Source organism: Drosophila takahashii, chromosome 3R (genome assembly GCF_030179915.1).
Source record: "Drosophila takahashii strain IR98-3 E-12201 chromosome 3R, DtakHiC1v2, whole genome shotgun sequence".
Classification (NCBI taxonomy): Eukaryota; Metazoa; Arthropoda; class Insecta; order Diptera; family Drosophilidae; genus Drosophila; species Drosophila takahashii.
In genome coordinates, this window is record NC_091681.1 from 26847609 (window position 1) to 26873623 (window position 26015).

Below are 26015 nucleotides of genomic sequence, written 5' to 3' on the forward strand. Positions count from 1 at the left end.
CGCAAAGGACGAGGACCACATAGCGCTGTGAATTATTTCACGCTTTGCTTTATTATAAAACACTTTTATGTCTTCATATAACCCAAACATTTTGAGTGCCACAGACACCCACACACACAGTCACATTTATGTTTCCAGCATCTTCCGTTTCCGTTTTGGCATTGTTTCGGCGAGCTTTTCATTGCACATCCCACTTGTGCTGTAAACATAAATTTGACGCCGTAAAGAAATATCAAAAGTATTTCGCTTCGCTTCGCGTGACAATAAAGCGCATCATAATAACAATAAGTGAAGGTTCTGCTTTAAGAAGCCGTTCCGCCGAAGGCCTAGAAGTCACCGAAAGACACACACACTCACACATCCGTTCCCACACACATGTCAGCTGTAAAAATTCGCTTCAGTTAATTAAAACAAAACATTTTCAATTACAAACGTGGGGGGGGGGGAGGTGGTGAAGGGTGTTTGTAATGGCTGGCGGCAACTGCAGCTGCTGCTTTTGCATAGATACATACAAGTATACACAATGCAGACACATACGCGCTCACCTATGCACTATGGGGAATTTGACCACTTTTTTTGGCCAATATTAATAACTCCATCAATTTTAAAGATATCAAAGTAAAACTTTAGCAATCGTTATTATTTATCACAACGCATATTCTGCATGAATATCTTTCGGATCAGACAACTATATCATATAGCTGCCATAGGAATGATCAGATCAACTTTGCTATTTTTAGAGATAAATGCATAAAACTTGATAAGTACTGTTTTAATACAGTATTAAAACCACACAGAAAATTGTGTTAAAATCGGAAGAATATTTCTTTTAGTTTCATAGAACCGAAAATTCTCAGAGTTTACATGCCATTTCTTTCATTTTTTGATACAGTTATAGCTTTATTTTTCTTTTTACAACCTCCTAAGTCCGCTTTTATTGTCAAATGGTAGCGATAAGTGTTTTTGCCTTACTTTAGAAGACATTTCAAATGTATGTCTATTGATATCTTTCTTCCACAGTGCAAACAAAGGGGCAATTGCAAAATTTGAGGTTATGATCTAAAAAACTAAATTTCTCCAAGAATCGAAAAAAGTGAATTTTCTGACTACATTAATTTTAAAGAGAATTCCTTACTCTTTAATTCCCTAAGCTTTGATGGATGGACTCCGCTGGACTCGCTTTGTATCTCTATTTAAAAATTGGTTTTCTTTAAAAATATTCATGTTAGACCGGTCACAAAAATAATCGATTACAAGAAAACCACGATTAATTTAGATTGTTTAATCACACAAATACTTAGTGCACACTACCCTCCCTTGAATTAATTCAAAAAACTCCACTTAAATTGCTTTAAGACTCTTATTTTTAGCAATTAAATAGTCTCAGCATTGCGTCAAATTTCTGAGGCGTGAAAATGCAACATACAGCAGCTGATCTAACAGCTGTAAGTTAGCAGAGGCGGCCTCTATCGAAATTCCTGAAACGTAACATTGAAGATTGGTCTTCTGTTAAAGTATTCTAGAAAACACAATTTTAGTTTAACGACTTTAAAAAAATGGGTTTTGGCCAAAAAAAGTGGTCAAATTCCCCATAGTGCTATGCACGCCGCCATTTTACAAGGCAGCTGGAAAAAGTGCAGCATACTTATGTGGGCAACATCAGTGCCTGTTTCCATAGGTGTGTGCGTGAGAGTGAGGGTGTGGGTGTGGGTGTGTATGTAGATGTGCATGTGCAACGCCAGGAGTTATTGTCATTGCAGCTGTTGCTCTTACTGCTGCATTTTATTATTATTGTTGTTTTTTCGCCGCTGCCACTGTTGTTCCTCTTCTTGTCAACAGCCAGCGAAGCATCATGAATATATTAAAAGTAAAAATATTGTTCTCAGTGTGAGCGCTTGGCTGGTTGTTATTCTTTATGGGTCTGCCCTGATAGGCGCGAAATTTCATAACATTTTTTAAGTGGCATTTACACATGTTTTAAAAATCATCATTTTCACTACAATATTCCATAATTTAATAAATAACATTTTTGTAACACAGATTTAACCACCTACTTTGTAAAAATTCTTTAAAAGTTTAATTAAACACAGAAAAAAGAATTTGATATTTTTTGTGAACTTTGAGCTAAGGTTGTTTAATAATATTAATAAGCAAAAATATGGAAAGGTTAAGGCTATTAAGAAATATTAATCTCCAATCTAAAAAAGGTCAAACTCTGTATTGATTTCGGTTTATTTCTGGCCAAGCAATGACCATTCAAACGCCTCTTCATTCTGGCTAAGTGTTCAAAGAGTTTCGCATTTCCGAGGCCGAGCATGCAATCAATCAATCAATCAATCAGTGGTCACACATTCAACATGATTAGACTCCGTCCCGTTTAATTAGTCCGTGGTCAGTGAGAGCCGTGAAAAAGTTGTTAACACGGGGGCCAACACGCCAATTGTTTGTGCCGTGTCCAAAGTGGTTTAGATTAATGGTTAGCCTTAGCTCAAAAGGGAGGGGGGTGGTTAAGTAGGTCATTTTCACGTGTGCATGTCGCTTATCACACTTTTAGTGGTGGCTCTGCTTTGCCCCTATAATTACACTGGAAAATAAATAAAGACAATACTCGAGCGATCTATAAATATTAGTATTTCAAGTTATTGTACTTACTAAACCATAATAGGAAATTTAAACATTATAATGGCCATTAATCTTTTATTTAACATGGCACTTTATGGACACATACCACATTCTTCCCTCAGTGTATCCCACATTCCGTACTCCCCCAATTTCTCTATTAAAAATCGACTCAGTTTCATAATTTACATTTCCCCCATTGCCGCAACCGAATTTCGTGTGGGGTGAATGGAAGCCCCAAAAGAGGACATAAATAGCTTCCCAGTGGGGCATAGATAAACCCTCAGACGGTGTTCCACAGAGCCACCCCCACCCTCCACTCCCCTCCCGACGACCCCTCTGCGCAAGACGCAGACAAATTATGGACAAATTATGTCGACCTGGAAATGAGCAGCGGGCAAATGCGAGCGTGGCTTCAGCCTCATTATATAGCTGGCTGCTTCCTACGCTGTCCCACTTCCTATGCCCCACCCCTTCCACTCCATTCCGAAACGCCACCCACAACCACCCACCCCCTCCACGTCCTTCTGTTTGCATGCGTTGTCGTCTGTTTGGCTTTTGGCTTTGGCGCTGCGGCTTGGCCATATTTAAATCGCAGGAAGTCAGCGCCAGGTTAGCTACGGGCAATACTATCCCATGTGCTCTATACACACACTTCTGTATATATATATATTTGTGTGTGCCTTTGTGCGCGTGTGTGTGCTGGTGGCCACTTCCGGTCGTTTGTCGCCGTTTTCATAATGTCTGCCTTTGGCCCGGAGGCGTTTGTTGATTTAGTTTTGCCTTTTATTTCTCGCACTAGTAATGCTGACGCTGCTTTTATTCCTTCTCCTTTAATTTAACAACATGGCAAATATTTAGGTCGCCACCCGCGCACCTTGCTCGATTTTAAAAATGCAATTCAAGTTGCAAAAAATATATTTATATTCTCGAAAATGTTTTAAATTTTTTTGCGTCGAGGGTGCTTGGAGTGGGCCCCACTGCACAATTTGTTGTATTATTTAGCAAAGTTCACTTGAGCGTGTAGTTGAAATGAAAGTGGGCATGGTCCAGGCGCCGAAGGGCGGGGGGCTGACGGATAAGCCGTGTCGGCAGTTTGCCGGAAATTGAGGCAGGCAAAAAATATACGAAAAAAGAAGAGAGGAAAATATTTAACAACGAGGGCCAGAAGAAATTGTTGCAGTTGCAGGTGCAAAAGTGGAGCTCGACCACTCAGCCCCTCGGCTCATCCCGAAAATTTCCGTACGCTGTAAATATAAAGCATAAAATATGCAGCAGACGCACTCAAAAAATTTTTTTTCCTAAATTTTAGAAAATCGCCATAAAATGAAATTTTTTCTTAATTTTAGAAAATTTTCTGAATTTTAGAAATTGTTTTCTTGAATCTAGGAAAAAAGACCATAAAAACAGAATTTTATGAAAAACCTTTCTAAAATTTAGAAAAATGATTTTTTTTCTTAAATCAATGGTGTTTTTTTCTAGTTTGCTCTCCAAAAATTTTCTTAAATTAATGGCGATTTCGCCATTAAATTAAGAAAAAATGTACTTCAGCCCTTCCTATAATCTAGAAAGTCGCCATAAAAAATACGGTAAATTTTTCTAAATTTTAAGAATTTTTCTGAATTAAAAAAAAATGTTTTCTTGAAAACAGAAAAGTAGAATTAGAAAATCACCATAGATTTAAGAAAAACTTTTTGTATTTCTTTTATGCTTCTCACTCTTTCTTCGAAACGAAAAAGAAGAAGACAAGGGGTTAGTCCGCGGCGCGTTGCGACGACAGTTTTTGGCGTATGTATGTATATGTTTATGTGTGTTTGTGCGTATGATCGAGAATTTTCTTGTGCGTAGCTGTAACTTTTATTGCGTTGTTGTTTTGGAAATGCAGTCTCTCGCGAGAGAGTTGCTTGCGTTGCGCTGCATTTTGAACTCTTGTGCTCAGTTTTGGATGAGCATTCAAAGTAATAAGTTTGTGTTGAGCCCATTTAAGAAAGTTAAAGTGCGATCCCTCTAAGAGGCAATTAATAGGTAAGCAATTTAAATAAATTTAAATATAAATTTGGTAAGTGTGTGAAAATTTATGGTAAGCAAAGGGCATACTATTGCAGGCCGCAAATACCATCCTTCTCTAATATTAATTTTTATTTTCGATTGCAGGAATAATTTCAATTTCAGGTATTGTTGATAATTTGGCAGTAAGTAAGTAAATTTTAATAATAGGTAATATATTAAATACCTACTTAATATTAATATTAATACTTTTTATCTTTTTTGTTTTCTTTTCTTTTTTCTTTTTTGTTTAGGAAATATTTTTAATGTAATTTTTATCTTTTTTTGTTTTCTTTTCTCTTTTTTCTTTAGGAAATATTTATTATCTTATTTTTATCTTTTTTGTTTTGTTTTCCTTTTTTGTTTAGGAAATATTAATAATTTTCTTTTCATCCTTTTTATTTTTTTTCTCTTTCTTGTTTAGGAAATAAAATAGTAAAATAAATATGTATACATTTTATTAAAATAAATAAAATTTTCTGAAAATAAAAAAACTCCTTTCTTATTTTAAGAAAAAAAAATATATTTTCAAGAAAAGTACTTTCTGGATTTAAGGAAATTTTTCGCAATTTTATGGCAATTTTTCTTGATTTTAGAAAAGTATTTCTGCTTTTCAGAAATTTTTTTCTAAATTTTAGAAAATTCCTTTCTAAAAAATACGGTAAATCGCCATCGACTGAAATTCATGGCGAATTTCTTGATTTAATGGCGATTTCAGGCTGTTTTTTTTTTGAGTGCGTGAGACAGGCTTTTAAAATATTGCTTAAATTTTTATATGCGAACGGGGAGCGGGTTTCAGCTGAAGGCAGGATTTAATTGGAGTGGCCGCCAGCGGAGATGCATTCGCCTGTGCCTGTCTGCTTTAAATTAATTTTCATTTAGCCAATCAATTTGCATTTTCCCCGCTGTCAAATGGCTCCAAATCTCCTGACAAACGCAGATGGATATAGATGGACACACACAAGCTATCTAACCAACTATCTATATATCGCAGGAAATGCAAATCAAATTCAATGCTGTAAAAACAAGTGCAGGAAATCTCGATGGGAGGTGAAATGAAAAACGTTTGGCAGTTGGAAAAGCATGTCAAGCGACTAAATTACCTTTATGCTGGGTGCCACTCACTCAGCCCGATCGCTTAAGTTTCCTTCTTATTCTTCTTTCGTTTTCCGCTTTTCTTCCCTCATGTTTATCGATTTCGCCGAACGACAGTTTTTCCAGCGCAATTTTCGCGACGGTCTTTCCATTTCTTCTCCTGTTTCATGTTGCTGACTTTGCTTTGTTTGCCGACTCAACCGCAATTCATTTCATTTCAATTGCCCCACAAAATAAAAAAAAAGAATCACTTATGTGTGAGTGTGTTTGTGTGCTGCACTTCCGGTTCCTGCTGTTCCTGGACTGTCATTCGTCCTGGCTGCGTCTTTTTGCCTGCTTTCTCTGCATTATGCATGTTGCTCGCAAATTTAATGTGATTTACAATTTAGACGATGTGCAGACATAAACGACACACAACACCCAAGGAGAGGAGGCCAACCAAAATGCTCGAGGGTCATGAACTAAGTTTATTGTGCACATTTAAATGAAATTGCTGCGCTCAATTTATACGCTAAGCGCCCGAAGGCATTGCCAGGTAACTTGCAATGAAAAAGTGAATATAAAAAAGAGACGACTGGCAGTGTGCATTTACCCAGTCGAAAATTTGAATACACTTACAGCCATTCAAGCTGAATAGAAATATTATTGCAAAACATAATAGAAATTATTAAATAAAAAAGGAAAAATAAAATATTCTATTTTTCACAACCAATTTAAGTTTAAATCTACAAACAATTCTCATTTTGAATGATTTAAAATGCATTCGAGAGCTAAAGCACTTTTTAAGAGCGTAAAAAAGTCGTGGAAAAAAATAAAAATATAGCCAGAGGGCAAAAAAACATTCAACCAACTTCACACCGACTCCACTCCATTTCCCTGGACTCCACTACCACTACCTCCATCGCTTATTCATTTCATTTCATTCCGTTCGGTTTGGTTCGGTTAGGTTTTGTTCTCCTCGTATTTTCCCTGCTGCTCGACCACCTTGTTTTTTGTTATTGCTTAACATTGCCATAGTTTTATGGAATATCCGTGTTGTCCTTGCCGATGATGTTGTTGTTTTTGCAGTTGTTGCCTTTACTGGTTCCTGGACTGGCATCGTTTTTGAAATGTGTGCATATTGTTGGCATAATTGACTGGGTTTTTGTCAATGGTTTTTATTTGTTCACCCGTTTTTTCAGCCGCTAGTCGTAGGCTCCGGGCTCTAATGTGCCATTTGTTGACTGTTTCTATAGGCATAGGCAAATGGGTTCACTGACTAGCCAAGTGACTTGGAATTTGTCGAGCCGTGTTCAGGGAAAAAGAAAAGGCAGTGCAGAATTATGACTTGCAAAGATCTTTATCGCAGGGGGTTATACTTTTTATTAAACGGGGCAATTATAAAGACAAGCGCCTCAATAATACAAATAAATAAATGGTTTACCAATTAAAAGTAAAAAAAGTAAATATGTACAATAAAATAGAGAGTACCACGAATAAGTAACGAGATAATTCTTTAGAATATGTATATAATGGGGTGTTTGTAATAATAATAACCCGCACAATTATGTCTTGAGAATATTAACGAAGATAGTATCTTAACGTCCTTAATCGTTTTTAGCACTCCAAGTTTTTTCCTTCTTTCCTTTTTTTGCGGTCTGTTCAGCTCAGCTTGGAAAAACTAAACTTTTCCCCCCACAGAAACCCATCCACATAAGTAGAGACACTCTCCGCCGACAATCTCTCAATAAACACTTGCACAGCTCTTAATTACCCAATGCAAACTTGCTCAAGTAACACAACTTGTCCCTGAGGTCTATGTGTGTATGGGTGGGTGTGACTGCTGGCATTTCCCATTTACCAGGTGAGTCTGCTCCTCTGACCCATCGCACCTGCACCTGCACCCACATCCTGTTGCGTCCTTCGCCTTCAGTTCTTCAGCCTTTTTTCCCAGGCGCTGGAGAACTTCGCTTGACTGGCTGTCATACAAGTTTGTCAGCTTGTTTGGCTGCGTGTTAAACAAAAACGTGGCAACAACTTTCAAGTCAAAGTTTTCATGACTCTTTTGTCAATTACCGTTAGTTAGCAAGCAGGTGGCGTGGGAGGGGCTCTAGAGTTCTATAGTTCCACAGTTCCAGAGTTTTCTCTGCTTAAGACTGTGGCCACGCATTAGGCCATTGACAAGGCGATTGGAAATGTCATGGGCTGAGATCTTTCTGTGTCTCTGTATTTGAATCTCCTTGTCCCGATGCACTGGAAAAATAGTTAAATAGTAAAAAAAATACCATACAAAAATGTAAAAAATAAATCCCACTAAAAAGTTGTCCTAGAAATATATTACCCGGATTCTGGAATCGGAATCTGGAGAGTTAATACATCAAAAAATCATCTGAATTATGTTTTGAGTTGGTATTTTTGTTCAGTGCTATTTTACTTAACGCTTCCCCCAATTAATTCCCATCTAAGCCCAACTTGGGCTATTCGTTTTGCGTAACCCAAGCAGATAGATGGAAGTTCCCCTGTGTGTGTGTGTGTGTGTGTGTGTGCGTTCCTGGCTAATCCATCATTATTGATTGGCATTAAGTTGGGCTCGGTGTGTGTCCTGGCATTATGTAATGGCCTTCGAATTAATGAGCATTTATTTATGGCAGAGCAGTGTCGGGAAATCCCCCAAAACGAACTGGCTTAGTGGGCAAATATGCGAGCATTTTAATTAAAACCCAACTAACCACATGAAACGACCGCTATATATCTGCCATCTCACTCTATATTCAACTGTCTTTCTCTTTCTGTTTAATTGCAGTTATCACTTGGAGAGGCAAGGACACGTCTAAGCCTCAGGATGCGAGGCAAAAGGATTTGAAATTACATTTTTAATGCAGAGTGGGCAAGAAAAAGAGCGCGAAATGAGCAACACGTGCGCGTTTTATTTTAAATATTTATAAACAAGCACAGGCACACACAACCATATACATATATAGGTGACCAAAGTTAAGCCTCGTCAAATTCTATTAAAAATTCATCTTAACGGTTATGCGTTCTGCACAAACAGCCAACGGAGCAGCTAAGGAGCCGGGCAGAAAATGTTTGTAAATATTAAAATGAATTTATGTGCAGCGCAAAAGTTTTTAATTAAGTGAAAAGCGAAAACACGAGTGGAAACGATAAAAACCAACACCGCCACCGAAAAAAAGAATCATTGAGAGAGTGAATTAGAGCAACGAGCTTAAATATTTGAAGCGATGTTCGAGCAGGCCGAGCCCATTTTATTTGCATACTTAATGCCAATGCCCGAGCAGTGAGTGCCGCAATCGAGCCAAGTGCAGAATACCAACTAGTCAGTAATCACCAGTAATCGGCCAATCGGATCTGGAGCAACCATGTCCATCACCGTCTCATTCCTCATCTGCCTGATCATTGGGGTCATAACCTACGCGAGTTCGCACGAGCATGCCGATGGCTTTAAGCCAGGTAAGTTTCCATCCACAGCTGAACCCAAAAAAAAAACTTGATGTGAAGCGGTGATCAATTTGATATTATGTGGTATTAATTTTGACTTGACATGCGGCATCTCAATTCGATATGGTCGAAACGTAAATAACAAGATCTAAGAAAACCAGTTTCTAATGTGACTTTCTCGCTCCCCCTCATGTAACTTTAAGCCCTATCTCGCTATATCAATAGAGAGAATTCGGAAAAATGATATTACTTAATATACATTGCAGTATCAATACCAGTATTGCATGGTAAAAACGATATGCGTATAAGTACTAGAAATTTACCATGCGCTTATCGATTGAATCCCGGCGTGTTTTTCTTGTGTGATAATTAAAAATTATTTTTTTGTGTGCTGCGACTGGTATATTTTATTTACAATTGTTTACCCTGCCATTTGGCGTATTTGCTCGGGTTCCATTTCATTTGTAATGGCAATTTTTCATATCCGCATTGTTTACACAAATTTTTTCCAACCTTCAGCGAGGCTTTAAAGCGGCAGAGTTTTTGTTTTCCAACTTTTGTCTTACGCAAAGGACAAATAAAATTTAATTATGCAGCAAAAGTTATACACTTTTAATTAGTCGTTTGAGACTTTGTTTCGAAGGAGCCGAATTCAAGTCCCGGAAAAGTCTTCCGAGAGATAAGGTTTATTTAGCTAATTAGGCAGAAGACCGAACATTTTTGTAATGAAATTTAAATGCAAATATTCTGATGTCTACATGTGTTATTGAAATCATCCGAGTTTTCCCTTTAACAATTTATTCATTTCCCCCGACGCGCTGCCCTTAATTGAACATTTAAATCCATTGTTTGAAGTTCAGTACATATTTTTTCCGACCAAACATTTAAAAATGTGGTCAGGCGATTTTTTTATTCCAAATGTGTCGTTTGCATAAACGAACAAAAGTTTTTGCCCAGCGCGAGAGGTGGAAATGTTTAAATTAATACGGAAAAGAAAGAAATAAAATTTTGCAATTTTTACAACTTCATTATGGATATTTTGTTGCCGTAGCTTTTTTCCTGGGCGACATGTGCGCCCACTTCCTTCCTCTCCGCGCCATCCAGTAGTAATAAACGCCAATGTTGGCCACAAATCCACAAAAGCGTCACCTGTGTCACCTCGGCTGCTCCTGGACGCCGGAATGAATGGAGGATGCTGGGCAGCTGGTCCCGCTCCCTGCGGTGGCTACTTTGGCTCACTGTTTCGCAGCCTCGAAAAAAATGCATAAATTCTCATTTTTATGTGTCTGCGTTGGACTTTACATTAGCTTGGCCACCGATGCTGCTGCTCTCGCCCGCTGATTATCCCCGGAGAGCTATAAAAAATATATAACATCGCACTATATATAGTATAGTAAATATATATGTAGGAATGTTGCTATTTTACTGGATATGTGTGTACAAAATTTATTTTCCTGTCCATTTTGGGCCAGGGGAATTCGCCCGGCGTTGGCATGCGAAATTGAGTTAAAACCTGAACATTATCATATTGCACAGAGCGGGGTGAAGAGTAGAGGTCGCTGCTCGAGGATTTCTCTTCGCAAGGTTAACTTTATTTTATGGGTATAAATTATCGATCATTTGCGTTATGATGCAGCGTTTTAAAAACGTGTTAGACACATCTGGCACATAAATTACGTAAGGGAAAATTGGAGGCGGAGGCGGGGAGCTTTAATTTCATTAACCAACACTTGATGGCGATGCGCTTGGAGCTTCAAAGCGCCGCCGCTTACATAATAATTAGTAAAATAAATTTCACCTAAATACACAGAGCGAGAAAAAGGCAGCATCCCTGAGAAAACAAACCATCTTTCAGTGGTCCACCCCCTGCCACACTTCCTCCCACTTCTGTGCTTCCATCTCCAGGAAGGTGCGCCAAATGGCCACGTCAAACGCACGTTCACGACCCACTTACTCTGGGTCCTTTTCGCCGGCGAAGGACAACATCGTTGGCAAATTATTTCCCATCATTTTTCACGCAAAAAAGAGCAAGCGAAAATTTTAGCAAGATGGAGATACATGCAGAGTGGCGCGGCGCAGCAGGACAGCAGCCAGTTGTCAACGGGCGTCGATGTCCGGGAAGAATAATACGAGCAGAGCGGCAGGACGACGATGTCCTTGCTCGACTGAAATCTAATTAAAGCCCGCCGAACGTGCAGTTCAGCGAGTGCAGTTAACGGCTCCGGCTGAATGCTTTGGCAAAACAGACGGCCAGACAATGGCAAATGTTTTGGTAAGCAAAGCGGCCAGATAACGTGGTCATTGAAATGCTGCGGAGAGGTTAAGAGGGCCATTAAGAGACTGGCTTTGCTTTCAAATGAAATCTGGAAACTAGGAAATACAGTTTTTAAGCTGGTTTCGTAGCTGCTAGACTAAGATTTGCATTACAATAAAGATTTAAAATATTTTTGGTTAGTTGTTTTTAAATGGAAAATACTTTAGTTTAGTTACCAGAAGTAAAACAAAGTAAATTTCATCTAAACAATTTTGTTAAATTTATTGTAAGACTCATTACGTGTTACAAGGTGTTAAACTCTATAGAGTTTATATAGAAATATCTATAATTCTATACTCATCATAAATAGAAAATCAAGTCATTTTGTTATATTTTTTCGAAACTCTATGCATTTCGTCGTTATTTCTTTTGTTTTAAAAGAACAGGAAAACCAGTATTTTAGTAAATATTTAAGCTGGTGAAAACATGCCCTTTCATCACACATTTTCGAGAGCTTAGATCCTATTCGACCCCCAGCTTGGCTGCCAATACAAGCGATTTCTAATTCAATTTCGGTGACAGCACATAAATAAAAGAAACATTTTGAGCAGCAGCAGTCAAAAGCAAAGCAAACCGACGAAAAAACTGTAAAAGCAATTCCTTGCCAAAAACGAGGGAGAAAAGTGTAAAGAAAAATACAGAAGAAAAAGGCGCACAAATGTCAGTTTTCCCAGGACTCGACCGGCCGCAACTACAACTGCCACTACAAAAATATCCCTCTGAGTTTGTGTTTCCGTTTCTGTTTGTGTGTGTAGTGGTGCCCTAACAACATTTCGAAGAATCGTTTACCAATTTTTCTGACTGCTGCAAATCAAAAACGAGAAACGACAGAAAATTTCTCTGCAAGCCAGGAGCTGGAAAAAAACTTTTTAAATTAACTAAAAAACAGCAAACACAAAGGAGGGGTTTATTTTTCGGTGGGGGTGGGTGGGACACGTTGTCGCTGGTGTTGGCATTCGGTTTGAGTATTTTAGAGCAAAGTGGAAAACTTTTAGTGGCATGTTTACAAAATAAACTTCAGCTTGCAAAATGGGCAGAAATAAAGAAAAATGCTGATTGCTACCAACAACACAGTGTGGCCGAAAAAAATGATTATGATGCGTGGGTGGTGTGCGGCGGGTGAGTAGCTCTTATGTATCAGCTGACACACATTTTCGGGGCAAGGTAAGAACAACGGAACCCGGCTTTGCCAACTTTTGTTTGGTTTGTTGTCACTGTCACTGTGTGTAGGCCAGAAAAGTTTTTTACACCAGTTTTTTATTCTGCTCATGTTCTTTTTTTCGTTTTTCAGAGGTTTTTCCATGTCGCCAATGTTTTTGTTGCTCGTGCTTTTTCTGCTGACAGTTGGGCAAACAAAGCATAATTTTTAATCTGGCCGAGCAAACATTGTTACATATGCGACACACACTCACATTCTCACAGTGCCCCTCCCCCTCCAAAAAAAAAACGAAAAAATACTGAAAACTCCACCTGAACGTGGCTTTTAGCTTGATTGTTGATGGGCCACAGCAAAAGCAACAGCGGCAGCATCAAAAAAGGAGAAAATTATGTTTATTTGGCTTTGGCCCCGATTTGTTGCGCATACGCAGCGTATGACGCCGTACGTGACAATATCATCAAGAGGGGTTCCGGGAATCTGTTGATTTAGCGTTTTTCAACTCTGTGCTTTCATGAAATGATTTATTTCCACACAGGCAAAACTAATTAACAACGCGGCTAAAAGGTTAAAATGTACCCAAAATGATATGTTGGAATATTGGTACATTTTCAAATATTTTAATTAATAGATTAATGAACTTTTTAGAACCATCGTATTAAAAATAAAAATTCCATATGTTCTTTTTCCCCCGAACTAAAATTAATGAACCTGTCTGCGGATCGGTAATGTCAAATATGACAGTTATTGGCGTCATTTAGGCGAGAAGCCCTACCGGCTTATTAATGCATAATATGCGGTGCTCCGAGGGGCTGTTGAGATTTTGATTTTTTGCCGTCTGCAGCTGACATTTAATGACCACAGACAACACACCACACACACATGTTATTTGCGGTTCGGCGTTTAAAATTCAAGTTCAGGGCGGGCGGCCCCTTTTGACAGACAGAAGAACAGCTGCGAGTGACAGGCGGACTGAGACTGGTTGGTGGGGTGTGCGGACCCTTGTCTAGACTCTTCCAAAAACGCCCATTCAGGCATGACAAATGGGTCCGGTAGCTGGTGGTTGGTAGCTGGCGAATACCAAGCTTCGAACGGGTTGTTTGCAAATTTCTTAACACGAAATTAGTCGCCATAAACAAATGGCAAACAAACAAACTGCAGCAGACGAGACAGTTAGTTGAGTCTAATCGAAAGCAAATAAAATGCATGCCATACCTGCATGCCATAAACTGTCACTTGCATTGTGCCAAAGACACTCACGCAGACAGGACACACTGAAAATAAAATATTGATTTAAGATTTTATTGATAATAAATTTTTTTTTGTTTTTAAATCTAAAAATTGCATTTACTTAAATTTTTGCAATAATGGCTAGAAATTATATTTCCTGTTTAACATTTATTGTTTTTCGTTAAAATTTTTTATTCAAATACTAATTTATTACAAATTTTTAGATTTTATTTATTTATATTTATTTTTAATGTTATTATTTCATTTATTATTTATATTATTTATTTTCTTTAATAATTTTGAACTTATGTAGATTGACTAATTGTGGCTGAGAGCCATCGATTTTATCTCAGAGTGTGGAGATAGACAAACGGCATGCAAGGCTCGCCTGTCTGCCTTCGTTCCCTTTTTCACTTACCATGGCTATGACTTCCCTGGCTTGCATGCCAAGTCCTCGTTTCATATGCCACCGCCTACCCGGCCACGCCCCCTGTATGTTTTACCATAATTTGCCACCAGTTTGTGTGCCCCAGGTTGGTGGTGGCGCTCCATCTCCAGCACATTTGCGGGGCTTGTCGCCTCTTATCGAATGCAAAAGGGAGTGCGAGTGCGAATGCAAAACTTGCTGCAGTCGTTGGGAAATTAAAATTGTTTACGCAAAGAGACATTAATGGCTGGGCCCCATAGAAAATAGTTACATCGAATTGCTTTTAGGCGCTAACAGGCCACGCACACTTGCCATGTAATGAGCGGAACGGGATTGACGGCAGTCCCCGAAATGTCAACAATGATAATTGCACAGTATGTGGCACAATTGCCGAGGGAAAGTTGGATGGAAGGTATGTGTGAACCGATGATGAATTGCCTTCGCTAATGGCAAATCGATCTGTTTGGGTGCTTTTATTTAATCATAAATAATTGGGCTGGAAAAATCCTGACTATAAGAGGTCTTTAAAGAAAATTACAAACAAAACTTGTCATGTAAATCTAATAGCTTTAGTCCTTATTTTAGGGATTTAACAATTATGGGATTTTGAGAGTGTCCTGTGTGCTAGAGTTAAGCAAACTCACTGAAATCCAAGGAAAACCCCAAACCAAAACCCAAAACCAAGCGAACTGCACAGAGAAATAATTGAAAAGGTTTCCACGCGGTGTGTGTACATTTCAGAGTTTTCCAGCATGGACGTGTGTGTGTAGGGGGATCTAGCTCGTTTTTTATGGGGCACACACACATAAATAACCGAAGGATCTCGAGTGCTAATCCAAAGGGGAGAAGAGAATAGGGGGAGCAGAAGGGTGCGATTGCGAGTGGAATGCTGTCAGAGGCAGAGCCGCAGCGTTGGTGTCGTTTACATTGTCAGCGCATGTCGCGCTTTAAATGCTTTGATTTCATTTTTCATTCGGCTTGTCACACACACAGGCACACACATTCACTCTAAAACACCCACACCCTTACTTATACACACACCCACTGACAACAATTGCCAGGTGAGCGAAAGGTAAAAGACTTCGTTTTGGGCCAACGACTGCTGGCTCAATTCAATCACAAGCTACTTACAGACAAAGCCATTATTCGATGTTGCTGCTGTAATGAATTTGTGTTCGTTTTCGCCGAGTTTGTGTGTTTATGTCGCACACGTGAAAATGTGTAACACACAGTTTCCAGCAATACCCCTCGAGTTCCCCGCGAATTGTGGTTCTTGCCATAAATAATCCAATTGAAATTTAGACTCAAAGCAAGGAAAACAGGAAATGTTTTCTTATTGAGATCCTATGTCAGGCTATAAATAATGAGAGCTGAACCCTTGGCTTCCTACCGCCTTCTCCCCTAGCTGCCGTGGAAATAAGCAGGATTAAGGATGCTTAAAATCAACTCTATAAGACTCTCATGCGAGGAATGTGGGCTCCCAAAAAAAAAGGTCACTCAGAAAAACAACCGAAAAATATGTGGAAAAAATTTCAAAATAAAAATTACAGAATGATGAGAATTTCTTTGTTATTACAGTCGCAAAATAGTATCCAAATAATAATATATTTATTTTTGGTAACATTTTTATTTTCATATACTTATAAAACAGATCCGAAATTCTAAAAACAAATGAATAAATGTTTCAGGGAATCCCAAGTATTTTACTAAATTTCTTACTTGTGATTTCTTAAGTGCCCTCAGGTGTCGTTGTTCTTGTCAAGGACTCGTGTATATGATTACAGAAATTAAACGACCCCAAACGATTTGTGCAGTTGCCGGATTTCTGCGAGCTGCCTTTTAACCTTGACTTGCTTTTGGCCAGGTCATCATTAAAGGTTCACGATTTGAAGGGGCGGCACTTGGGGTGCGTGGCGTGGGGGCGTGGCAGAAAAGTAAGTGCAAAATAAACTAACAAACCGTAAACATGCGAGCCTCCGCAGGTGCTTGTCTATGCTTTAAGGAAAATCAACACCCACGGCCCAACAAAAAAAGGGGGGCGAGCGAGGAAAGCCGTTTATTTAGTTAGGCGGCCAAGTGATTTTCCTCGGCCTGCTTACCGCTGCTAATGCGAGGCAAAAAAAGGAAAAAGCCGAAAGGGAGCAGGAGTGGAACAAACAACCAGCGCAAATTGTCGTTTCGCGCTTCAGTTGAGCAGCTTAAAGCCAGAGTCAACACACACAACGAGTAAGCCCCGGAATTCCTTGAAGCCTTTGTAAGCAACCGAAAAAAAACACATTAAATTGTGTAAATTTTTTTCATGCCTGAGCGGCCGGAAAAAAAAATTCAAAGAAGAACCAAAAATACTAAGCATCTTAGGCATTTTCCTGCTGGCCCTTTAAAGATGTTTGGGCGCCTTGCTTACTCCCGCTCTCCTTTGGCTACCTTCTCAAATTGTTTTCGGGTTTTTATTTTATTTATTTACTTTCGCCAAAGAAGCGGGAGAACAGGAAAGGTGTCCTTCCTCCTTAGTCCGCTGGCTGATTGAATTTTCCGAGCGAGTAATTTTTAAATTGTGCTCTGGTCAAAGCGGATAATTCAATTTTAGTGTTTAGGTTTCTATTACTAAACTCGCCGCCCTCCGAAAAAAGAACTTTGAGCTTGTGGTTTCCTTTAGACTGCCTTCATTTACATTCAACTTTATTATGTTTTGGGGAAATGGTTTTGCGGAATTTATGATTATCAAAGAACCAAATGTATATTTTCAAATACTAAAAAGATTTACTTAATAAAAAGAAAGCAACGGTTTGAAATTCGACTTTATTTAATATATAAATATATATATTATAGTTCCACATATAAAAGCTATATTTACTTATTCGTCGAGCGAGGAAGTGAAGCCCCTTGAAACGATTTCCCGTACACCTGACCCTTGAAATTCGCAGTGAGCTTCCCTTTTCGCCTCGTCGGATGCTGGAGTGCACTTTGTTTCGAGGGCAGCGCCACGCCCTTATCAATGGGCAATCGTTAAATGTCATGTTCAATGCCCTCGGAAAATGCCAGGGAAAATGCCAGGCCACAGCGGACTCTCTCTCGCAGGGAGCAGTTGAGCTGGCACAGAAAATGCCACAATTTGTATGCATTATGCTTGCTACGAGTAACAGATACTGCCGGAGATATAGCCAAGGCTTCATGGCGCTTGGCGCAGCAGAACTAAGCCAAAAATGCCACAAAACATTTACCATATATCATGCATTTTTACGTACACTTTCAGCCACTTGCCGTCTCCCTCTCTGCGGCACTATCTCTCTCTTTCCCCCACTCGTTCGGGCGTAATTTACACATGTAGTCGGCGGGAACTCGTACAACTCTTGTGGCTGCTGCAGTCCATGGTCCGTTTATCTGGCAAAAGCTCTGCGGGTAAGCCGGCCTCAACTGGCTCTATCTCGCTCGGTCGCCCACTCGATCTCTCTCACTCTTTTTCTGCCCGTCGCACACGCTGCGTATGCGTAATATTTGATGCTTTAAAGTCCTTTTGCTGAGCGCCTGTTGTGTTTACTTTCGCCTGGTTTCGACCTGGCCCAAACAAAAAGATTTTTAAGATTTATCGATTTATTTTGCTTTTGTGAATGCCATTGTGCGTATATGTACGTGTTTTTGTGTGGGTTAAGCTGTTTATGGTCTCGTCGTCGTTGTTGTTGCGAAAAAAGTGTACTCTAAACAATTTACTGTTAAATTGATGAAATAAATTTTCCAACACACTTATTTTTTTTTTGTGCTCGCTGTGAGTTTATTTGGTTCGTGCCCACGGGTTTATTATTCTATTTTTTCCGGGAATTGTTTGTGTGGTGCTTTTTGCTGACGACATTTGAGTTCCAACGCAATCGGATTTTAGTTGCTGTTCTATTTCTTCGATTTCCTTTAAGAAACTTAACGAAATCTTTTTATAAATAATCACTTTTGGTACTCATTATAATTTCTAAGTTTATCATCCCCCCTGCTAACTGCTTTTTTAATTTACTTTCCCCGTACAATAAAAGCCACTTGTGGTCCTTGGAAAACTCGTCAAATGCATGCAGTTAAACTACAAGGTCTGAGCCTTTGCCGCACTTTATTGCGATTACCAGGATTTTATCCCAGCCCCACGCACAATCGGCTTTTGTCTGGATGGCACTTTTTCTAGTGCTTGTAAATTACACTCGAGTGACATTTAGTCGTCATCAGCAACGGAAGAAGGAAAGTGCAAGCCATGACTAGCATATCATCTCCCCTTCTTTATAAGGAGGCTAAGTCGTTTTTAATACAGAGCAAGAAATATTTTATTTCTGAGCAATAATTCAAAAGTGGTAAAAGTAAATAGAAAAGACAAACTAATATAAAATTTATTTTATTAAGAACATTATATAAATTTTTTAATATTTCTTAAAAAAATAAATATTTAATTTTACTTTGCAGTGTGATTATCACATTTTCTTATGTACTAATGCCATCCGTGTTTGTATCCCATATACGGACAATTGTCAGCCATACATCTCTTACTCTGGTCTGGTCCTGTCTGTCCTTTGTCCCATTCTCGTCCTGGCAGACATATCAATTTGACCTCGGCTAAATACTCAGCATGCGATGAGAGTCTAGGGCCAGGTATATTGGCCTCTGGCCCAACTCAATGTCTCTGCCCTGGGAATTTTTAATGATTTTCTCACAATTTCTTGAGGGCCTTTCCTTCGTTTCGTTTCGGTACGTTTCCTTGCCATTCCTTTGTTGGCAAACATTTTTCTTGTCCTACACTTTAAGCTGGCCATTATTAAAATGGCTGATAACAGTTTTGGCTGCAAGCCCAAAGTCAAACACAGGACCCAAACGCACACATGGATACGGATATGCCTGGGGGCTGTCTGGACTTGTCCTTTTGGTGCGATGAACTTGTCCTTTTTCCCAGCTCCGGTTTATTTTGCATAGAGTCTTGACTTTGCTGCGCCGACAACTTTCGACATGCGAATGGCTGTGGCTGTCTGAAGAGGCTTTGCAAGGTCAGCTACATTTTGTTTGGCCCGCCACACCTCCTTTTGTCTGCCATGCCAATTTCTGGCCGACCACAAAACGTGATAAAGTCAATAACTAAACCAATTTTTGGTTAAATTTCTGGGCATATAAAAAAAAGTAGTAAAATTTTTTGGTCACTGCCAAAATTGGCGGTCAATTAAAATGGCGGCCTGATTGAAATTCATTTTCAAAGCGAAAACGAACCGGGGCGTATGGGTAATATGCTTACTTCTTGTAAAGCCTCCAGAGTTTTGTTTTTTTCTTTTCGTTTTACCTCGCCAACCACAACAAAGTGTTAGAGGGACAGGCTAATTGATACACAGACACCGCAGATTCAACATCTACCCTAACTCTCTGATTCCCAACATTCCCATCAGCCCCAGCCAATTCCCCCACCTTTTGCTGGCGTGTGCGTGAAACCTTTTGAAATATTCATGAAATCAATTTCGAGGCGTGCCCCGGCAGCTCACTAATCTCGCCCGGATCGGGTTTATATATGCGTGCGAGTGTGTGTCGGCGATTATATCAAAATATGGCTATGGTTATGGCTTTTTCTGCAGAAGGGCAACTTTCCTGCACTTTGCCTAAGCTCTAATGGGAAAATGGAGCCAGCTGGGCCAAAACAGGAGATATGTATACACCCAAAAAAACTCGATATGAATCGTAGGTCAATTTGACCTTTTTTAAGATCATTTTTAACTTGATATGGGGCCAGGTAAATGTGATATGTTCGAAATGTAAAAAATCTTATTTCTGACCAAAACGTACACTAGTGCGAGCGAGAAAACATGCTTGAAGTACGTCAGTTCGAATTTCGAATCAGTCTTTCTCCCTTCCACTCATGTCATTTTGCTCGCCATATTGATTCTTGCGCTCTTTTTCGAAGTTAGAGAATCTCCGAGAGAGAGAATTCGGCAAAATGATATTATTTAATGTAAATTTATGAATATTTCAGGTAAAAACGATATGAGTAGGAATAACCAGAAAATTACCTGGACTTATCGATTTTACGGCGACGTGCTTTTTTTTGTGTGTATATATTGGGATGTTGATATACGGGTTATTTAAATGTCAGGTCTTCAGTAAGATAAATTTTAAATAGGTAATAGTAAATTATTTTTTAATAATTTTTTTTATGTAAATGTATAATTTAAACATAAATTTATTTTGTATATACTTCTTTTCATATGGATTATCCTGCTTTAACCCTACCTTTTTATGGTTTTAGCAATTTACCAACAACTTCGACAATAATTAATCAAAGTCCCTAGCCCCCATTTCGCATTTCATTAAATGTAAAAAAACCAGAGGGGAATTCCCCAACATCTGTTGCCACATTAGCCGCAGGCTGAGAATGGCTCAGCGTGGATTTTCAGCCTCCTTCCCCGACAGCTACGCCCCTGTCACTCGGCCATATCCTTTCGCTTTCAAAGTAGCCTCTGCCAGCTGCTGTGGCTAAGCGCAAAATTAAGCAAATTAAAAGCCGCACCGAGAGCAGCTGCATAACTCGTGTGTGTGAGCCTTTTTCTATGCCGGCTAACGTGCAGAAACAACGAGGAGGAGCCAAGCTGAAAAACTGGAAAACTGAAAAAATAAAACCGCAGCCGCAACCCACCGCCCAGTTCAGGGTCACCTACAGAAAATTTTTACCATGGCAAACAAAAATGAAGCGGGAAAAAAATGTACTGGGTTGGTTGGTTGGAGCGCAAAATAAAAGAAAATAAAACAGAAAATCCCATTGAAAAATGTTCGCTTTGCCGGGCATTTTCAGATTTTCATCAAGCTCAGCTCTCTCGCCCACTCAGTCGCCTGTTTTCCCGATTTCCCAGCCCCTTGGCCCACAAAATCAGCGCATAAAAGCCGCGTATATGTGTGCGGGAGCGGTGAGCGGCCAAAAGGCTGCCAAAAACATTTAAATTAAAATTTCTCTATATATACATAGGTCTATATATTTGGGAGTGCGGGTATATGCGATTCGCCTATGTGAATAAAAAAAATTTTCATGGCCTCCGCTGGCGGCATTAACTGTTATGGGACTGGGCGGTGGGCGGTGGGTGCTGTAGGCGTGACCATGTAAGCCGTTTAGCGCTCTTTGATGGCAGCAGCAAAAATTTATGGCTTGCTTTTAGGCGAACCATCAGCGAACCGAATCGCAATCGGAGCCAGACAATTGGGCAATAACCAGAAATGCAGGCGGCGAAAGCGCAAGGCAAACAAACACAACCGGCAAACAAATGACAGTTTAAAGTGTCTCCACAAACACACACAGAGAATCGTAAACTATTACCAAGGCACACAATCCGAAGGGTTGAAGAGGCCAGCACTTTGGGTGCATGTTTAATGGCATTTGTTGCTAATCAATGAATAATTTATGTGCCAAGGTTTTGCCACTGGCCAACGCACACCAGCACACACTTTAAAGCGGCTCTCTAGCGAATGTGTGTGTGCCACAAATATGTATTTGTATATGAAGAGTGTTTAAGACGGTCCTTAAGTTTTACATGTGGAATTACAGTGTAGATTATAGTATTTATTCAACAAATTTATTTTTCCATGTCTGAGATTTAATCTTATAATTATAAGAAAATTAATGTTGAAATGATTTTTAAGGCAGTTTTTAATTTCCCTAATATCATGAGAAATTAAATATTATTTTCGTTTTCAAAAAATATATTTTAAAGTAAATTTATTTTATTTTAGTTACAGAAATATTCTACATTTATTTAAGTATTATTTAGAGGGCATTCCCACTGTGGTCTTATTTACATCCATTTACCCTAAGAGTGCTGTTCCATGCGAGGGGCTTAAAATGTAGTAGGGCGTCGGCGTTACACATTCCCGCCACTTGTTTTGAGCCTGAATGTTTCACGTTGCAGGTTGCAGGCCGATGTTGATGTTGTAGTCGTGTCGCATTTAATATGCAACTTTTAATAGCGCAATTATTATTTGCATGTTGTAATGGGTTCCTTACATACCCACTTGCCAGGGTGCCAGGGGTGGGATCAAAGAGTTCCGTCAAAGAAAACGAAAACGATTTCGAGGGAAACGCTACCACTTTGCTGCGAACTCCAACGCCGGCCCTCTGGAGACAGCTTCAAAACCCAACACGGTTTTTCATTAGAATAATGTAACGTACGAAGCGTGTGAGCATATCGATCGATTCGGCCAAACTATTTAGCCATTCAAGTATCCAACGTGCTGGTAAATATTTAACTAGCACAACAACCACGGGGCCGAGAAGAAAAGACATTAGGCTAAAAGTGTCGTTGGGGCATAACAATTTTCCAGCAATTAATCTTGATAAAGGCTTTTCAGCCAGTGCCATAAACACGGTCATAATCATAACTAACACACGGCTCTCTTGGCAACTACAAAACACAAATAAATTGGCAGGGAAAAACTTTTAGACAAAAGCGAAAGGCCCCCAAACAGATACAGATACGATGTGTGATTGTGCGCCCCCAAGTGTGTGACAGTGTGTGTGTGTGTGGTGTGTCTGGCATTTAACCATTAGATAAATGTTGACGAGGTCAATGGGCGCCAAGCGGAAGTTATAGTCTTTCAGTCGGGGCGCAAGTCGTTCGACGACACGTACAAATAAACTGGGGGCAGCTCCTCGAGAAGATGCCCATATGCCCCTCCGGCCGCCAGTCAACTTTGGCCCATTAGCAAAAGGCAAACGGAACGGAACGCCAGGGGGCTTTAGCTGCATTACGTGCCCGGACCAATAATCTCTGTCAACATCAATTTGCCCCGCCGAACACAACCGAAACTAATTAAATGGTGTCCCATAAATTGCACATTAAAGCAAATTTATTGCAATCCCGAGCGAGCGCCGAAATCGAAGTTATTGCCAAAGTCGCGAAACGTTTAATAAACTTTGTGGCAGCGCGAACGTGTCGCGATCGTTGCCCAAAGACCGATTGTGATTTATCGAAGTAGAGATATGTGAGCGGAGAAGTGGGTTTCTAAGAAATAGCAGGTAAAATAAAGAAGATTTAAATGTGAGGTTTCTATATCCGAAACACGTACGCAAAACTGACAAAAAATTGTATTATTTTGACTTATGGATTCTAACTAAATTAATAGGTATAAAAAATGATCTTCCTTTTAAAACCGAAATATAATAACTGTAGTAGAATGTTTAATATAATAAAAGATTAATTAAGATTAATAGGTATAAAAAATGATCTTCCTTTAAAAACCGAAATATAATAACTGTAGTAGAATGTTTAGAATAATAAAAGATTACATCTTAAAACAAGAGGGAACGTTATAGTCGGATGCCCCGACTATCAGATACCCGTTACTCAGGTAAAGGGAGTGCGAGGGAGATGGAGATAGAGATAGAAAACGTTGATCACGCATAACTTTTTAACGAATGGTCCGATTTGAAAAATTTCTTCTACATTTCGATAGGTATTGATAAACACAATAAAACTGCATTTTTACTTTTCCAAAATATTAAAATTTGTAAAATCGTATATAAGCGATTGTGGGCGTTAGAGGGGGCGTGGCACCATTTTGAAACAAACTTGCGCTGCGTAGGAACTCCTAAAATCTGCATGCAAAATGCCAATCTTCTAGCTTTTATAGTTTCTGAGATCTCAGCGTTCATACAGACAGACAGACGGACAGACGGACAGACAGACGGACAGACGGACATGGCTAGATCGACTCGGCTAGTGATCCTGATCAAGAATATATATACTTTATGGGGTCGGAAACGCTTCCTTCTCCCTGTTACATACTTTTGCACGAATACAATATACCCTTTTACTCTACGAGTAACGGGTATAATGACATCAACGTAAAATTACATCAACGTTTGTTTCTTATTTTTAGTAATCTTAATTTAAAATAATAAAAAATTATATCGCATCTTAACATTTCACACCATAAAAGTTTTAACTTTTTCTGTTTCTTTTTCCTTTTATTAACTAAATCTCAAATATTTTATTTTCTCAGTTGAAATTGATTGTGCCAACTGGTTAACGAATGCTTTTGAACTTCAACTTGATTTCTGTCTGCCTCTTTGATTTGAGGTCCCGGCATTAGCTCAGCATTTTGCAACCTCCGTCTGTTTCCGCTGCTCCACAACAATTTGGGCTAACGATGTCCGTGAGCAATGAAAGAAAAATATATATTTTCCAGGGACAGCAGCACGTGTCGGCGGGGATCCATAACGTTTGGTTGTGTTTGAGTTTCGGGTTGGGTTTATATTTCACTCATATGTCGCTGCAGGCTTTGCATTCTTGATTCCCATATATTTCTCTGGATGATTTATGAGTCAAAATCTGCCAAGTGGGCCACCCCTGTTCCGAAGGTCCGATTTTCATCGAACTTTTTTACTTTTCCGGTTCACAACGAAAATATAAGAACTTCATTTGAACGGTTTTGCGAAATTTTGAGTTTTACCGGAGTTATAGGGGTCAAAACATGGCATTTTTGACACTTTTTCGAAAAAGTTGCACTCAGTCAAAAATTCATAACTTCGGAACGGTAAGAGATATCTTTATGATGTTTTCACTAATCGCTCAAGAATTATTATGGCTTTCCATAAAAAAATTTAAAAAAAAATTAAAATTTTTTTTCTTAAAAATAAATCAACATTTTTTTTTAGTTTTTATTTTTTTCAGTGTTCTTCACCAGCTATAGAGTTTAAAACCATTTGAAAATGAAGTTTGATTCATTACGAAAAAGATCAAAAAAAAAAAAAGAGGGGCCCGGACAAAGGTTTTTCGCAATATCGATTTGAAGAAGGGCGCACAGCGGTTTTCCATACAAAACGACAAAAAGTGCGTCATTGACAGCTGCAGTCGGCTGACGCTACGCGCGCAACGGCATGTGTTGACCAGCCAATTTTCACGAGCAAGCCGTTTTTGTATGGAAAACCGCTGTGCGCCCTTCTTCAAATCGATATTGCGAAAAACCTTTGTCCGGGCCCCTCTTTTTTTTTTTTTTTGATCTTTTTCGTAATGAATCAAACTTCATTTTCAAATGGTTTTAAACTCTATAGCTGGTGAAGAACACTGAAAAAAATAAAAACTAAAAAAAAATGTTGATTTATTTTTAAGAAAAAAAATTTTTAATTTTTTTTTAAATTTTTTTATGGAAAGCCATAATAATTCTTGAGCGATTAGTGAAAACATCATAAAGATATCTCTTACCGTTCCGAAGTTATGAATTTTTGACTGAGTGCAACTTTTTCGAAAAAGTGTCAAAAATGCCATGTTTTGACCCCTATAACTCCGGTAAAACTCAAAATTTCGCAAAACCGTTCAAATGAAGTTCTTATATTTTCGTTGTGAACCGGAAAAGTAAAAAAGTTCGATGAAAATCGGACCTTCGGAACAGGGGTGGCCCACTTGGCAGATTTTGACTCTTATACATTTCTGTTGCCCTTTTCGGACTTGATTTTAAGCGACCCTTTGGGTTGTATTAAAACGTGTAACCGCAGTAAACTTGTCTGGGTTTGAGCTGTAGTGAAATCAGTTTGACATTATCATTGCAATTGCAATTGCAGGCCGGAGTTCCATTCCACAACTACATACGAACGTTCCTCTGAGCGACTTCTGTCAATTACCGTTGGATGGCAGCTGTCTCCTTCTGGAGCTCCTCGCCCTCGTCCTTTTTTATCCCACTGCTCTGGAAAAACAGCAAGCACT

At 39.2% G+C, this 26015-nt stretch overlaps 1 protein-coding gene across 2 annotated transcripts in view; it reads left to right on the forward strand.

The window, feature by feature from the left end:
- The window catches only part of side-VI (sidestep VI), a 102890-nt gene that overhangs the window by 34424 nt on the left and 42451 nt on the right, over window positions 1-26015 (forward strand). For both annotated transcript variants that reach the window (XM_044394047.2, XM_017137191.3), the window contains exon 2: window positions 8543-9210. In XM_044394047.2, the coding sequence (XP_044249982.1) occupies window positions 9120-9210 (91 nt within the window). In that variant the 5' untranslated portion in view covers window positions 8543-9119. The remainder of the gene's footprint in view (window positions 1-8542; window positions 9211-26015) is intronic.